General features: G+C 34.7%; 1 protein-coding gene across 6 annotated transcripts in view; it reads right to left on the bottom strand.

Moving 5' to 3' along the window:
• LOC121409269 (fibropellin-1-like) overlaps positions 1-17443 on the bottom strand; it is a 36427-nt gene that overhangs the window by 13449 nt on the left and 5535 nt on the right. For 3 of the 6 annotated variants that reach the window (XM_041601152.1, XM_041601155.1, XM_041601156.1), the window contains exons 4-19: positions 16222-16341; positions 15166-15288; positions 14580-14702; positions 13480-13602; positions 12531-12653; positions 11419-11541; positions 10457-10579; positions 9354-9473; positions 8514-8642; positions 7323-7445; positions 5676-5801; positions 4964-5080; positions 3267-3389; positions 2986-3108; positions 2509-2631; positions 2225-2347 (exon numbers count right to left, since the gene is read on the bottom strand). In XM_041601152.1, the coding sequence (XP_041457086.1) occupies positions 2225-2347; positions 2509-2631; positions 2986-3108; positions 3267-3389; positions 4964-5080; positions 5676-5801; positions 7323-7445; positions 8514-8642; positions 9354-9473; positions 10457-10579; positions 11419-11541; positions 12531-12653; positions 13480-13602; positions 14580-14702; positions 15166-15288; positions 16222-16341 (1965 nt within the window). The remainder of the gene's footprint in view (positions 1-2224; positions 2348-2508; positions 2632-2985; positions 3109-3266; positions 3390-4963; positions 5081-5675; positions 5802-7322; positions 7446-8513; positions 8643-9353; positions 9474-10456; positions 10580-11418; positions 11542-12530; positions 12654-13479; positions 13603-14579; positions 14703-15165; positions 15289-16221; positions 16342-17443) is intronic. The other 3 variants (XM_041601154.1, XM_041601158.1, XM_041601157.1) reach the window with 3 other exon arrangements.

Genomic DNA, 17443 nt, shown 5'->3' with positions numbered 1-17443 from the left:
AACCTACCTGCTTTCCTTCCTTCTAAAACTGAGTGTCCTGGTGTTAGAAGGTGGGATGTCTACCTCCATCTTCGTAATTTGAAACTTCATAAAGCAGGAACTACCATTAACCCATACGCATAATTAAAGAGTTTGCCTTTGAGCTAAGTGATCCCCTTACTGATCTCATTAATTCATCATTCAGACTGGGTGATGTACCATCACAATGGAAAGCCTCACAAATTACCCCAATTCCTAAATCTAACCCTCCTACTATCAACAATCTTCGACCCATCTCCCTCACCAATTATTTTTCCAAGGTAGCCGAGACCTTTGCAGCTAAGTGGCTCCTTGAGGATATCGCTAAGAACATAGATCAACGTCAATTTGGCAACCAACCAAGGTTATCAACTGTGCATTACCTTGTCGGTTTACTCCACTATCTCTATGAACATTGTGAAAAACCCAAATCAGTAGCAAGAGTTATATGTACAGACTTTAAAAAGGCATTTGATAAACTGGACCATACATTACTTGTAAATAAGCTAATGAAATATAAAGTAAGACCATGGTTAATTGATTGGATTATATGCTTCCTTGAAAATAGGCGTCAATGCGTTAAGTATCAAGGAGTTTTGTCTGAGTCCAAGTACAATTTTTCAGGTGTTCCACAGGGTACTAAATTGGGGCCCATACTGTTTCTTATCATGATAAATGATGCCCTTTGCGATGGCAATCTATCATATTTCAAATATGTTGACGACATAACAATAGTAGAGCTACTTACCCATGGTCAGGATTCAAACCTTCAATCGTACTTGTCAGATTTCCACAAATGGACACTTGATAATCGTATGCAGTTGAATCCATCTAAGTGTATGTCAATGAGTATTACTTTCTCAAAGAACCCTCAACCCCCTAATGTGCTCACAATTGATGACACTCCCCTCACTGAAGTATCCAGCACTAAGATTTTGGGTGTATTAGTGCAATCAAACCTAAAGTGGGATGAACATATCTCCCAAATGATCAAGAAATGCAACAAGAAAATGTATATGTTTAGGACCCTGAAGCAACATGGATTGTCCATAGATGACCTGAAGACGGTATACACCGGATACATTCGCCCTCTCCTTGAGTATTGCGCCCCTATCTTTCACAGCGGTTTGACAAAAGGCCAATCTTTGACTTTAGAAAGAATCCAGAAACGAGTGTTCCGGATTATTTTGGGACTTAGGTATGAAAATTACGAAAGTGCATGTAATTTGCTAAATCTTCAAACCCTCAAGACAAAGAGATCTACTCGAACTGGCTACCCCCAAAAAGAAATAACAACAAACAGCTCCGTCAAAATCTCATCTATGAACAATTCCGATGCAAAACGAAAAGATTCCAAAACAGTCCACTCCCCTACTTCGTTGATCTGTTAAATGGAAAAAATAACCCTGATTACCGTAGTTCGTTTTGTTCACCCATACTGTAGCACTTTTTCTCTTTTTTATGCAAATTTCCTAATTATCAAATATACACTTTCTTGCCGATCTGTTTCTTTCTGATTGCCTGTAATGTTTAGAGTCTGCTTTCCTTTAGTTGAAACCCCAAATCATCTGTACGTTTGTAATAACTAAATGGTCATTTATATGCATTTCCTTTGATTCTATAATTCCATTAATTTCTTTTTATTTATTTGCAACATTAATGCAACTTTAATAAGATGATTACACATTTATGTTGTTTACTCATTAATCAGTAATGAATCTTTCAATGCTTGGTCTATTATATTTTTGCTGACCTCCTGAATATGATTTCCTTTTGTTTTACCATTTTCTTTTTTCGTTTTGCTTTCTTCTGTCTATCTATGCAATATGTGATTCAATGCGATTTATAATTTAACTTACACTTAGAACTCATTTATGTAATTAGATCCATCTTAATGAAAATATTTGTGTAATTTAATCTATTATATATTGAATGATTGTTTTTTTTATTATGTACTCTTTGTAAAATATCTTTGTATGTTCTTATATTTTGTAAACATGTATATTTCAGCCACTGGCTGCCAAGCGTGTATTATTTGCCAATAAACCATTACTATTCTATACTATAAATTAGTGTTATTTGGGTAAAACATCTCCAATGTTGCATACCAAATACATTTCCCAGAAAAAAAATCCAGGACCATGGCGATATCACATGTTTATGCCATTAATTTTGTCTCTACTGATTCTGATATTCAAAGTGTTACCCGTTTCACATTGGTTCCCGATATGTCCAACTGAGCATGTGCATGTGTAGGGAAGATTAGGTCCAGGAGAAGGGCTACAAGTTCCTCCGTTTTGACAGGGGCTACCAGAACATGGATCTGGAGTTGGGGTAATAAAAGAGAGGTAAAACAAACAGGATTCTAGATATCAAGACAACAAATGGCACATTCACAAATGACACATGATACAAGTATCATTTGCATATTGCGTATCGCTACTAAGTCAATTAAAAATGGGGTAATTGAAAAAAAGTGGTTAAACAAACCTATTTCGCAGAACTGTCCAGTATATCCAGGTTGGCAATCACAAAAGTATGGGGGATTGGAGCCTGGAAAGGGGTTACAAGACCCACCGTTCCGGCAATCGTTATTAGAACAGAGATCCACACCTGTTTATGGAAACGGGAAAAAATGTAATTGGGTTGGTTTTAAAGAGACGTGTAACCTATTCTATTCCATGTTTAATTTATTTCCAATAAAAAACCAATACAAAACATAGAGCATAGACCCCGGGGGATTTTACAAAGCTAATCGTTCGTAACGAAATACTGGTGATCCTTTCCTTTGAGCTAAATAGACCCCATTGAAACGTTGGTCGAATTGTTTAACCGAAGAAAGGGTAACCAATCGTTACTCGGAACTTACGAACAACTTTATGAAACGGCCCCTGATTGTATAGTGAGTCTTACATGCTCAATTGGGAAGATAGATACAGACATAATGGCGCTGAAATTCAAAGTTACCTGTTTCACATTGGTTCCCGATATACCCAACTAAACAGGTACAAGTGTAGGGAAGACTAGGTCCAGGAGAATTGCTACAAGTTCCTCCGTTCCGACAGGGGGCACCAGAACATGGATCTGGAGCTGGGGTAATAAATGTAAATGAGGAAAGACCTAAACAAACCGAAATTTATAAAACCCATACAACAAATGGAACAAGAGACATATCATTTGCATATTGGACCTCGCCATTTAGTCAATTAAACAATTGGTAATTGAACAACAAAAAAGTTTAAACAAACCTATTTCGCAGAACTGTCCAGTATATCCAGGCTGACAATTGCAGAAGTATGGTGGATTAGAACCTGGAAAAGGGCTACAAGACCCCCCGTTCTTGCAATCGTGATTAGTACAGAAATCCAAACCTGAATATGGAAACACAAAATGTAATTGAATTGGTTTTAAATGATAAATGTATTCAATTCAGTTTAATATTGTATTTAAATCAAATAAAAATCAATATGAACTATAGAACGTAGTGATAACTACAACTATGATAAGGCAAGCAAACGAAAAAATAGCATAGTTAACAAGATAAATAAAGTAATACAATGATACAATAGTATTTGAGGTGAGTGATCATAAAAATCTTGAAGGTTTGTGTAGAGAACTATCCCATTAAGTAAATAGGTCGTATTAAATTACAACATTACATGCATGTTATGAAAATTTAAGTGATGATATACAATTCAGTAATTAAAAGGATGTAGCATTTTGTATATTAATAAAAAAAATATATAAGCACATTCAATTTGACAATCCATTACACAAATGACCGAGGAAAATTTCGTTTTCCCATACTACCGATTAGTTCTTTCATTCATTGAATAACGTACGTAATCTTGATTATATTGAAAGATTCCCAAAATAAATGGAGCTAGGTGTCTAAACGAAATTAGAACATAATTTCATTCACTGTCCATGAGTTGTATTTATCATTTTTTTGCTTCCTGTAATGTAATCACGTACATTTGATTTTAAATCAAGCATTGACTACAGTGAGTTTTGAATTATATTTCTTCAATGTTTAAAAAGTAATATTGAGGTAAAACTCGAGCTGATAAATATTTAGAAGACTGATTTTTCACAAACTTTTCTCTAGCTGGGGTCAGTAATAAAGTGAATATACTCGAATAACTCTATAACATGTAACATAAACAATCTACCTAGTTTTGAAAGATATGTATTGCCCATACTATTTTACAATAAAACAAATAAGGCAAGGCTATGGAATTGCACAAAGTAAAAGAACGTATCGAGGAAAGGAGTTGTTGGCTTTGCGGATGATGCCATTATTCTTGTATGACATATCATATTAATTTGAAGAAATCCCGTTAGAATTGTTCTATTAGTGCTTCTAAATACTAATGTTATCTATATGAGGGCCATAAACCGCTCGTGTAGATTGTCGAAGCCATTTAAATACCGTATTACATACTCGTTTGACAAAATGTTCCGATATACCCAACCACGCAGCTGCAGGTGTAGAGGGAACTCGATCCTTGAGAGGGGTTACATGAACCTCCGTTCTGCCACTGATTATCAGCACAGACATCTTGGTTTAGCAATTGTAAAAAAAACACTTAAAATGACAGTGATTTTTTTGTCTATTGGAAATGTCATATCAGGAAGAAAGTTTATAACAAATACTGACCTTCAATAAATGGGCGTTTTGGCGTGCGCCTGTAATCCAAGCTATGTGGGGAAGTTACAAATTGATGCAGAGGTTCGAGCTCTGGTCACAGATGGTGACGTTAAAGGTCGGTCCCAGACGTAAATACTCATTATATGATTGAAACACGTCTGACAAAACTCAAATACACCCACACACAAGCAATAAATGAATGTACAAATCCAGCATTAAACAAACAAGTGTTTCTTGCAATAGTCATGAACGGAATTAGCAAACGGAGTTAGCATTACGACTCCACAGTCTTACCCGTTTGACAAATGACGCCAGTGTATCCAGTCAGACAATTACAGGTGTAGGGCAGGGTTGGTCCAGGAGTAGGATCACAAATCCCTCCATTCTCACATTGGCTAGCGGCACATGGATCTAGATTTTGATAAAAAGTTTGATCCAGGTGTAGACCAAATTCTTCGCAAACAATTTCAGTTGAATTCATTTTCAATATAAGCAGAGCTGTGTTATTAAAAGTGAATTAAAACTAAATTGAAATAAATACAACCCTACAGACCCCAAATAACTCACTATTCGGAAAAGTGATCTTCCCATCAATCGAAATTATGTTTTGTCATATAAAATGTACAAAGCAAAAAAAAAATGAATTCCGTTTTGCAAAGGTAAAATTCAATGAATTTTCACGTGAAATTCAAAGAACCTTGACGGATTTCTGGAAAATCATTGTCCTCATACATATGTATACATACGATTTATATGGTTTAGGCTTTATGCAAGGTGCTGACGCTTAACAAGAAGGGATGAGGGGGAGGGGGTTGAAATCTTTTGCTGAAACATATAGGGGTTTAAACCTATATGTTCTATTAGGACTCAAGGGCGTAATTAAATATCAATGTTAAACATGATCTGGGCATATCCAGAATGAAGCTAAAAAAAACGATAGGGTACTACATGTACAATGGTATTTCATCAATCTTATTATGCAACTGATTTATTCCACACGACATACCTATTTGACATGTGGCACCAGTATATCCAGCTCGACAATTACAAATGAATGAAAGATCAGATCCAGGTGAAGTGTTACAAGTTCCTCCATTCAGACAGGGGCTACTAGAACAGGGATCGGGGGCCACTGTAAAGATAATATTTGTTGTTTAATGATCCAAGGTACACATCATTGGAAGATACTAAACAAGATAATAGAACAGTACGATTTCTATGTATTTTCACATCTAACCAACTTAGCATCAGGCTTTAGAAGCACTCAAAATCGCTAGTTTTGAAATAAGTTTTATTGCGATTATCATTGCCATAAAAATAACACATATATATATATATAATTCATTTTCATTTTCCATTCGCCGTAAAGCAACATCAAAACACTAACAATACATCAAAATAGACTTAATTAAGACAGATATAACATGTAAATATTTAAAACAAAAAATATAATTACAGCCCAGGTCCCTGGGAGGAAAAGTGTTCAACTAAATGCAAATGGCAGGGCAAAAAAGTAGAATACGGATACAAGAAATAATACACGACAATATATTTAGATGAAGAAGGAAAGGAAAAGGAAGAGAGACATAGGGAGAGAAAAAAAAGAAAGATAGCAGAAGAAAAAAATAAAGAATAAAGCAAATTAAAGGAAGCAATGGAGAGGATAGAAAGGCAAACAAGTCATCTCGTTTTGTATCATGTGAGTAATACCTAATATTAATATTGCACATCAATTAATCGGTTCCATTATATTGTTTAAATAATAAACATATGGTGATAATTAACAAAAAAAACCCCCGCTACGATATGAAGGAAAGGAAGAGGAATAGGAGAGCAAAAAAGGAAAGGAAAAATAAGAGGAAAAAAGAAGTAGAAGGAAGAAAGAATTAAAAAAGAAGTAAAAGGAAACAATATAAGGAAGAGGGAAGGAAAAGAAAGAAAGAAAGAAAAAAAGGGGGAAAGAGAAGGAGGGAAGAGAAAGAAAGAGTGAAGGAAGATAGGATGAAAAGAAAGAGAAGGAAAGAGACTCGAGGAAAATAAAGAAAAGGGAAAGAGAAAGAAAGAAAAAGAAATAATAGAAAGAGAGGGAAAGAACGAGGAAAAAAATCAAGAAGAAGGAAAGGAAAGAAAGAATAAAAAGAGGAAAGGAAGAAGACAAACAAGGTTTGTTTCATGTTACTTATTTAGACCTAATTATATTATATCAACGAAATGGTATACATGTGTTTGTAGGTAGACTATTATTTCCTGTTTTAGAAGTCATTTTTTTTTAATTACCAATGCATTACCTCTCTTATTATAGGGGCAAATTGGTATAAGAAAAAGTATACATGTAATTCTTACATTCTCTCCAGACCCTACCTCGATCCCATAACACAAAGGTTAGCGATTAATCATCCGCTTGATTTTCACGGTTGGTTGTACATTGTAGTCAATGGAATAAAAAAACAAAACAAAATTGCGAAGCTTTGTGTTACTGGCCACTGGACGGTCATTGTCCATCAGCTCTCCTGTCATTTACGGCCATGCTTGAATGAGTTCATTGTTCTGGACGTTCAATTTATTTTTATATCAATATTCCATTGGTGATAATAAGATTTCGGAACTGGAAAGACTTCTGGGCATACAAAAGAGATGAAAATTTCACTTATACCTAAATGACATAAATCGCCATTATAACCCGGTGGACAGTTACAAGTGTAGGGAAGACTCGATCCAGGGGTTGGGTTACATATCCCTCCATTCTCACATTGGTTATTCGCACATACATCTGAAACTAAAATGAGGAAACATGAGAAAACAACGCAGTATGAATGTCACTATTCATAATCATATTTGATTTAAATGTAACATGAATGAAAGAAGGATGGATAATGATGGAAACACCAACATGCACTTTGCAAAAGATTTTTTTTCTATTATGAAAATTTTGTTTGTTAATATGCTATATTCTAACTCTGCTTCTAAAAATGAGGATTTTCGAAATGTAATTGTGACAGGGAAGGAAGTATACTACCCCTATACACTGTTAGAAAATTTATCCTTAAAATAAAAGAAGTTCCTGCCGCAGAGTCTCGAGAACACCTGTAATCTTACCAGATTGCGTAATCTTTCAGGAAATTGGTATTTGGTGGAACCTTACAAATTTCCTTTAATAAAACACCATTTTCATCTTTTAAAACAGAACTGTTCTATTAAATTGCAGAAAAATTCCTGTTTTCTGAATTTACAGAATGATTCTGTTATTGCTTTTTGCAAAATCTTCTTTCTTTTTTTTTCTGTAAAATCAGGGTTTTTTTTAACAGTGTACGCCTGGTTTGAAGATTATATGAGTGAAAGGAAGGACGAATAACCATCAGTCTTCGCGGGTAGAAAAGATGATAATTTTTGAGATGGCACTAACTGGTAAGAGGATGGAGAAAGAGAGTCAATGCTGATAAATAATAAAAAAACATGTTGAAATAAATAGGATTTTTTTGAGAAAAAATGTATAATGATGAAATCACGTATCGTTATCTGTCATATAATTATATTCTAGAAAATGATTAATGAAGAAAAATGTTTTTTGTCTCTGGAAAGTACACGCTGATAACAAATATTCAAAAAAAATATTATTTTTTTGTAATCTATAATTTTATTGTGACTTGTTTGTTCATGTGGATCAATTATTTGATGGGCACATGTTCGGAGAAAATATGGCGAAGGGACGAGACTTTTGATAACGTAGGGGTGAAATCATCTTGGTTTCGTAAGTAATATTTAATGAACTCTTTTAAGATGTTCGTCATAATAAACCCTGCCATCACTATCTGAGATGGGAGATGTTGGATACATTACATCTTACCTAGGTGGCACACTATTCCTGTAAATCCAGTCGGGCAGTTACATGTGTAGGTAAGACCACCACTAGGAATTGTGCTACAGGTGGCGCCGTTCTGACATTGATTGCCTTCACAGGAATCTGAATTTGGAACTGATAAAAGAAAAACAAATTTTTAAGTCTGTTGCCTGATTATATGACTCATATCGTAGAGTGATTTTTATATCTTTGAGGATAAACTACCACAAAAACCCCAAAGTTTAAGAAATAAAAAATTTCGCGGTTTGTTTGCTTCAAAAGACACGCAGATAGATGAGTTCATTCTTATTTAATCAGAGCAGGCCTTTGAATTAACGCCAAAGAACCAAATGAACTAAATGATATAAAACATATAAACAGACATGGAGGCGATATGAAACAAAGGGGTGGTAAATAGTGGGGATTTCACGAAATGCTTATTTGCTGAATTGTTTTTAAACATATTCCACCCCCTAAAATCACATAAATATATGAATAAAATAAAAAATAAAAATTAGATACAAGAAAAAAAAAAGATAACCCTCTCTTTACACACCAACACATACATATATGATTATATAATATGTATTATGATGGAGATGAGGTCTGACTGATTCAGAGTATACAGGGCATCTGCGGCGGATACAGGATTTCATCGGGGGGGGGGGGGGGGTTGGTGGTGGTAAAAAAATCAATTCATTTAGAGCTGTCGTGTTTTTCTATTCCATGGAAATGATATTGTCAGATCATCAAGCGAGTCAAAGCGACCCCTGCAAGCCTGGAGTCATCACCAGCTAGAGCCTATACCGTACACATTAAAGGTAATTGTATCATTATTGTAATTACCATTACAGATAATACCGGAAAATCCCGTAGGACAGTTACAGGTGTAAGGAAGGTTTGGTCCAGGAGTAGGATCACAAATTCCCCCATTCTGACATTGGCTATCGGCACATGGATCTGAAACTGATAAATAATTGGTAAAAATAAATCAGAATATTACTTCTTTTGCCTGCTCACCCCTACAGCTTTATTGTTTGGTTATTTGATATTACAAGACGGGTACACAGTAAAAATGTTACAGAATATTTTTATACAACGCTGTTTACTCTAAAAACCTTACAGTATAGTTGATTAAATTTTTTTACATTGTATAAAACCTTAAATAACAAAGTGTAATTTTAAATGCTTACCTATCAATAAATTAAACATGGTTGTTTGAGCTGGTAAACAACTACTGTAGTGATCGTATATTAACAGCGTTGTATAATTTTTAAACATTTTACTGTGCAGACCGCTGGTTGATCGTGCTGTCAATGACAAATGGTGAGTGACAAATCGATGATCTTATTTTTTCCCCCGACTGAAATAGACTTGATGTCACATTGAATATGCAATGTAATAATTTCGCATAGTAAAACAAAATATCATGTTAGTCAGTATAATTTACGAGTCCAAACAACAAAAAGATGATACTAAAGATACTTGATATTTTTCGAACAAAGGCAAATGGGAATCAATGATTGAAAACATGCATTCTAGTTTAAGTCTCCTTTTGAATGATTTACATTTATGAATAATATTTTGACGATATACAAGTATTCTAAGCTGTGGAATAGGAGGGAGGAAAATTATCAGTTATCATGTTGACAATAAAATGTCCAATATTGGATAATAAACATCCACTGATCATGACAATAATATAGAAGTGATCAGCCAGTCGTATGGCCTACTATAATAAGTAAGGTGAAGATTAACCTGATGAATCGGGTTCCATGACATTTGCTCCGGCGACAATTGATCCGCTCTAAGTTCCACACGTTAATAAATTGGCCAACTTCAAACCTGGGTTTAACACTAAACCTTACCCTAAACTTAACATAAAACCCAAATTTAAGCCAGGAGCAATTGTCACAGGGGTAATTGTCGTAACACCGATTAGTATGTACCTGTTTGACAGATGATACCGGTATACCCAGCCGCACAGATACAAGTGTAAGGAAGGCCCGATCCAGGGGAAGGGGTACAAGTACCTCCATTCTGGCATTGGTGATCAACACAGGAATTTGGAGCTGGAAATGGATTAAACACCGGGTTAATTAAGAAAACGTGCGTATAATGATAATAATAATGCTCAATTCTTGTATAGCGCATCACACATAGCATAGCATGCCCCTATGCGCTTAGAGAAGTTTATAGTGAAATGTAAGAATAAAGTAATCAGGATACTAAGATTGGATCATTAGTTCAAAGTTGGTATTTTATGAATTGAAAAGATATGTTTTGAGGGATCTCCTGAACATACATAAATCACTTTGATATCTCATTGAATGAGGTAAAGCATTCCAGAGGACAGCAGAGGCATGAGTAAAAGCACGCTCACCATAGTGACTTTGTAAAGACAGAGGGAACAACAAATAATGTTTTTGAGCTTGATCTAAGATTTCGGGATGGCTGGTAATATGATACTAAATCGAGTACATAGGTAATGTATACATATAACTGTTGTTATTCAGTAAAAAAAAAGAAATACGAATATTTCATTTGTTGTTTCATCATGACTTTGTTCAACTTCAAGAAATTTATATTCGAACAAATGTATGTAAATAAATAGGCCAGGTCAATCGTTTCACACCAGACAAATGGCAGGTCAAAGAATTTACATGGGTTACAAAACGAAACAGAGACTGAAGCAACACATGCCCCCAAAATGGAAGTAATATAAATGCAGGAGATTAATCAGTTAAAGCTGTCTTATAATATAATATTGAAAAAACCCCACTTTAAATGGTCTATGGATAAGGCAGTGGGACTTGTAAGTGTATGATTTATAAACAAGATGAATTGCTTATTGTCTATGTTAACATGCTTCTTGCAATCAGTTCGATTAAGCTTAATGTTTTTATTTTACCTATTTGACAGAAGTCACCGACAAACCCATCCAGGCAGTTACAGGTGTAAGGAAGGTCTGGTCCAGGAGTAGGATCACAAACCCCTCCATTCTGACATTGACTATCGGCACATGGATCTGAAACTGATAAATAATTGGTAAAACTAAATCAGAATGTTACTTCTTTTGCTTGCTCACCTCTACAGCTTTATTGGTTCGTTATTTAATATTACAAGACGGGTACACAGTAAAAATGTTGTAGAATATTTTTATACAACGCTGTTTACTCTAAAACCTTACAGTAGTTGATTGGAAAGTTTTTTTTTAATATTGTACAAAACTTTACACAACAAAGTGTAATTTTAAATGCTTACTTATCAATAAATTAAACATGGTTGTTTGAGCTGGTAAACAACTACTGTAGCGTTCGTATATTAACAGCGTTGTATAATTTTTAAACAACATTTTACTGTGTAGACCGCTGGTTGATCGTGCTGTCAATGACAAATGATGATCATGGTGAATGACAAATCGATGATCTTATTCCCCCCGACTGAATAGACTTGATGTCACATTGAATATGCAATGTAATAATTTCGCATAGTAAAACAAAACATCATGTTAGCCAGTATAATTTACGAGTCCAAACAACAAGAAGATTATACTAAAGATTACTCGATAATATTTTTCGAACGAAGGCAAATGGGAATCAATGATTGAAAACATGTATTCTAGTTTAAGTCTCCTTTTGAATGATTTACATTTATGAATAATATTTTGACAGTATACAAGTATACTAGGCTGTGGAATAGGAGGGAGGAAAATGATCAATTATCATGTTGACAATATAATGTCCAATATTGGATAATAAACATCCACTGATCATGATAATAATATAGAAGTGATCAGCCAGTCGTATGGCCTTCTATAATAAGTAAGGTCGATATTAACCTGATGAACTGGGTTCCATGACATTTGCTCTGGCGACAATCTAAGTTCCACACGTTAATGAAATGACCAACTTCAAACCTGGGTTTAACACTAAACCTTACCCTAAATTTAACATAAAACCCAAATTTAAGCCAGGAGCAATTGTCACAGGGGTAATTGTCGTAACACCGATTATTATGTACCTATTTGACAGATGATACCGGAATACCCAGCTGCACAGATACAAGTGTAAGGAAGGCCCGATCCAGGGGAAGGGGTACAAGTACCTCCATTCTGGCATTGGTGATCAACACAGGAATTTGGAGCTGGAAATGGATTAAACACCGGGTTAATTAAGAAAACGTGCGTATAATAATAATAATAATGCTCAATTCTTGTATAGCGCATCACACATAGCATAGCATGCCCCTATGCGCTTAGAGAAGTTTATAGTGAAATGTAAGAATAAAGTAATCAGGATATTAAGATTGGATCATTAGTTCAAAGTTGGTATTTTATGCATTGAAAAGATATGTTTTGAGGGATCTCCTGAATGTACATAAATCACTTTGATATCTCATTGAATGAGGTAAAGCATTCCAGAGGACAGCAGAGGCATGAGTAAAAGCACGCTCACCATAATGACTTTGTAAAGACAGAGGGAACAACAAATAATGTTTTTGAGCTTGATCTAAGATTTCGGGATGGCTGGTAATATGATACTAAATCGAGTAAATAGGTAATGTATACATACAACTATTGTTATTCAGTAAAAAAGAAATACGAATATTTCATTTGTTGTTTCATCATGACTCAAGAAATTTATATTCGGACAAATGTATGTAAATAAATAGGCCAGGTCCATCGTTTCACATCAGACAAATGGCAGGTCAAAGAATTTACATGGGTTACAAAACGAAACAGAGACTGAAGCAACACATGCCCCCAAAATGGAAGTAATATAAATGCAGGAGATTAATCAGTTAAAGCTGTCTTATAATATAATATTGAAAAAAAAACCACTTTAAATGGTCTATGGATAAGGCAGTGGGACTTGTAAGTGTATGATTTATGAACAAAATGAATTGCTTATTGTCTATGTTAACATGCTTCTTGCAATCAGTTCGATTAAGCTTAATGTTTTTATTTTACCTATTTGACAGAAGTCACCGACAAACCCATCCAGGCAGTTACAGGTGTAAGGAAGGTCTGGTCCAGGAGTAGGATCACAAACCCCTCCATTCTGACATTGACTGTCGGCACATGGATCTGAAACTGATAAATAATTGGTAAAACTAAATCAGAATGTTACTTCTTTTGCTTGCTCACCCCTACAGCTTTATTGGTTCGTTATTTAATATTACAAGACGGGTACACAGTAAAAATGTTGTAGAATATTTTTATACAACGCTGTTTACTCTAAAAACCTTACAGTAGTTGATTGGAAAGTTTTTTTTATATTGTACAAAACTTTACACAACAAAGTGTAATTTTAAATGCTTACTTATCAATAAATTAAACATGGTTGTTTGAGCTGGTAAACAGCTACTGTAGCGTTCGTATATTAACAGCGTTGTATAATTTTTAAACAACATTTTACTGTGTAGACCGCTGGTTGATCGTGCTGTCAATGACAAATCGATGATCTTATTTTTTCCCCCGACCATGCCGACTGAATAGACTTGATGTCACATTGAATATGCAATGTAATAATTTCGCATAGTAAAACAAAATATCATGTTAGTCAGTATAATTTACGAGTCCAAACAACACGAAGATTATACTAAGGATTACTCGATGATATTTTTCGAACAAAGGCAAATGGGAATCAATGATTGAAAACATGTATTCTAGTTTAAGTCTCCTTTTGAATGATTTACATTTATGAATAATATTTTGACGGTATACAAGTATACTAGGCTGTGTAATAGGAGGGAGGAAAATGATCAATTATGATGTTGACAATATAATGTCCAATATTGGATAATAAACATCCACTGATCATGGTAATAATACAGTAGTGATCAGCTAGTCGTATGGCCTTCTATAATAAGTAAGGTCGATATTAACCTGATGAATTGGGTTCCATGACATTTGCTCTGGCGACAATCTAAGTTCCACACGTTAATAAAATGGCCAACTTCAAACCTGGACTTAACACTAAACCTTACCCTAAACTTCACATAAAACCCAAATTTAAGCCAGGAGCAATTGTCGCAGGAGTAAATGTTGTAACACCGATTAGAATGTACCTGTTTGACAGATGATACCGGTATACCCAGCCGCACAGATACAAGTGTAAGGAAGACCCGATGCAGGGGAAGGGGTACAAGTACCTCCATTCTGGCATTGGTGATCAACACAGGAATTTGGAGCTGGAATTGGATTAAACACCGGGTTAATTAAGAAAATGTGCGTATACATACAACTATTGTTATTCAGTAAAAAAAGAAATACGAATATTTCATTTGTTGTTTCATCATGACTTTATTCAACTTCAAGAAATTGCATATTCGAACAAATGTATGTAAATAAATAGGCCAGGTCAATCGTTTCACACCAGACAAATGGCAGGTCAAAGAATTTACATGGGTTACAAAACGAAACAGAGACTGAAGCAACACATGCCCCCAAAATGGAAGTAATATAAATGCAGGAGATTAATAAGTTAAAGCTGTCTTATAATATAATATTGAAAAAAAAACCCACTTTAAATGGTCTGTGGATAAGGCAGTGGGACTTGTAAGTGTATGATTTATAAACAAGATGAATTGCTTATTGTCTATGTTAACATGCTTCTTGCAATCAGTTCGATTAAGCTTAATGTTTTTATTTTACCTATTTGACAGAAGTCACCGACAAACCCATCCAGGCAGTTACAGGTGTAAGGAAGACTAGGTCCAGGAGAGGGTGAACACGCTCCTCCGTTAAGGCATTGGTTATTAGCACACGGATTTGAACCTAATTGTATAAAGAAATTAAGTTATCAGGTAGGTGAAACATGATTTTAGGTAATATTAGTTTATCAAGTGCATCACAAATTCTTTATTTGGTGACGAAGCCTAGGTCTATCAATCCATTACTAAATTCTGAACTGTACGATTGTATAGGAATTTTGTAAGCATTCATCAAATACCAAAAATGTGGAATGGGACTAAAAAGTATAGCATTTTCTAAAGCCATTCATGAAGGGAATAAAGATTTATAACCACGCTATATTAGCTTATAGCGTATGCCATTATTGTGACTTCTTAAAATAGGGGGTCCCTCTTCCTGTCGCACTGTACCTTTTGATAAGTTTGGAAATGTGAAACTAGAATAAGGATGTAATCGGCTGGCATACAAGAGAAAATAACATTTCACTGACAGTTTGAATAATCTGCTGCACGCACAAAAATGTTATGATAACTTCCATTAGCATGGTGAAACTATTTTTCAATATTATTTGGCTTAAGCGTGTTAAATAAAGCTTAATATATATATTGAAAGAACAAAAATCAACATTGATCATGATGATAACGACAATAATTATTGTACTTCTAATAATGAAATAATATATATAATTTTAAGAATATTATTTTAAAATAGTACCAAAAACAAGATGAAGAAGAAAAATGGAAGTGCACGCGAGAATAAAATGGAAGGAAAATAAACAGAAAAGGAGATGAAATGAGAACGAAGAAATACAAAAAAAAAACGAATGAGAAGGAGCGATGAAAGGACACTAGAGGAGCAAAAGAAATAGCCCCCGCCAATAAAAAAAAAGGCAGAAAGGAGGGAATTTACATGGAAAGTGGGAAATGCTATTTCGTTGATGTTGAATTTAAGGTGATGTGAAGAAAATAAAAATAAATCTGATGAATAATATAGGGTAGAAATAGACATTATGCTTACTCGTTTGACAGAATTGACCGGAGAATCCAGACGAGCAAACACAGATGTAAGGTGGACTAGACCCGGTAGAAGGCTGACAAAATCCACCATTTTGACATTGATTATTAATACATGGGTCACCTGATAAAATTGTAAAGGAAAAGAATGGCGATATGGAACTGGACAATCTTAAAGCGTCAAAGAATATTTGTTATATATTCATGAAACTATGGTTCGACATTTCAACGTTGCAATGGACGTGTGTTGTGGGAAAAATTGTCGCCGTTGCACAAATTGTCGCCGATGTCATCTGTTCGAGAATGATAAAAACCTAATTGCACAGATTGACGCCATTTCCGAAGATGCAAATTTGATATGACCAAGATTAGGATGTGATCACAAACCTTGGCATATATGGCACACTAAGACATGGAGGAATTATTTAAAGGAGAAGTTCACCCGACGAAAACTTTGCTATAAAACTAGCAGAAAAAAATACTGGTAAAGGTTTGAGGAATATCTTTTAAAGATAAGGAAAGTTATCAGGATTTAGAGTTTTGATTGTGACGTCATAAACGAGCAGCTGCCCCATATGTTACATAATTATAAATGCATAAATTTCATCTTAATGGTTCGTGATGATTTTCTTTTTAGGAGTAGATGTGAAATGATTTGCGCATTTATATACTGAAGATACAATAAATATTATATTCAATTTTCCGAGAAAATGGCATTTCATTTTTTATTTGTAAAAAAGCTGCTTGCATATGACGTCCCAAATCAAAAAATTCAATTTCTAATAACTTTTTTATTCCTTGATGGATTTTCCTCAATCCTTCTCCAATAATTTTTATTATTTTTTCTGCTATTTTAAAACTTTTTGTCAGGGTGAACTTCCCCTTTAAGGCGCTGTCACACCTTGGCGTTTTAGACAGCGTATGCCCGACGTATCAAAATTTCTCTAAAACGTCGGCATACGCTGAACTTTGTTTGTTTTTTTCAACTCTGGGCGTATACTTAGCGTATTCATAACGAGTTAGACGTATACATAACGTATTAGTAACTTATATCGAACGCTTCGTTAACTTATAAGTAACGTATTCCAACGAATGCTTAGCGTATTGCTGGCGTACACAACTTATGCCCTATGATAGCCTAACTTACGCATAGCGCGCGGCAGCGTATCGCTGACGAACACGTGTCGTAGCCTATAAAAAGGCTGCCGCTCGACTATTCAAATCAT

This window comes from Lytechinus variegatus, chromosome 2 (genome assembly GCF_018143015.1).
Source record: "Lytechinus variegatus isolate NC3 chromosome 2, Lvar_3.0, whole genome shotgun sequence".
Taxonomy (NCBI): Eukaryota; Metazoa; Echinodermata; class Echinoidea; order Temnopleuroida; family Toxopneustidae; genus Lytechinus; species Lytechinus variegatus.
The sequence above is the reverse complement of the archived record's forward strand: the minus strand, read 5'-3'. Positions and strand labels throughout refer to the sequence as shown.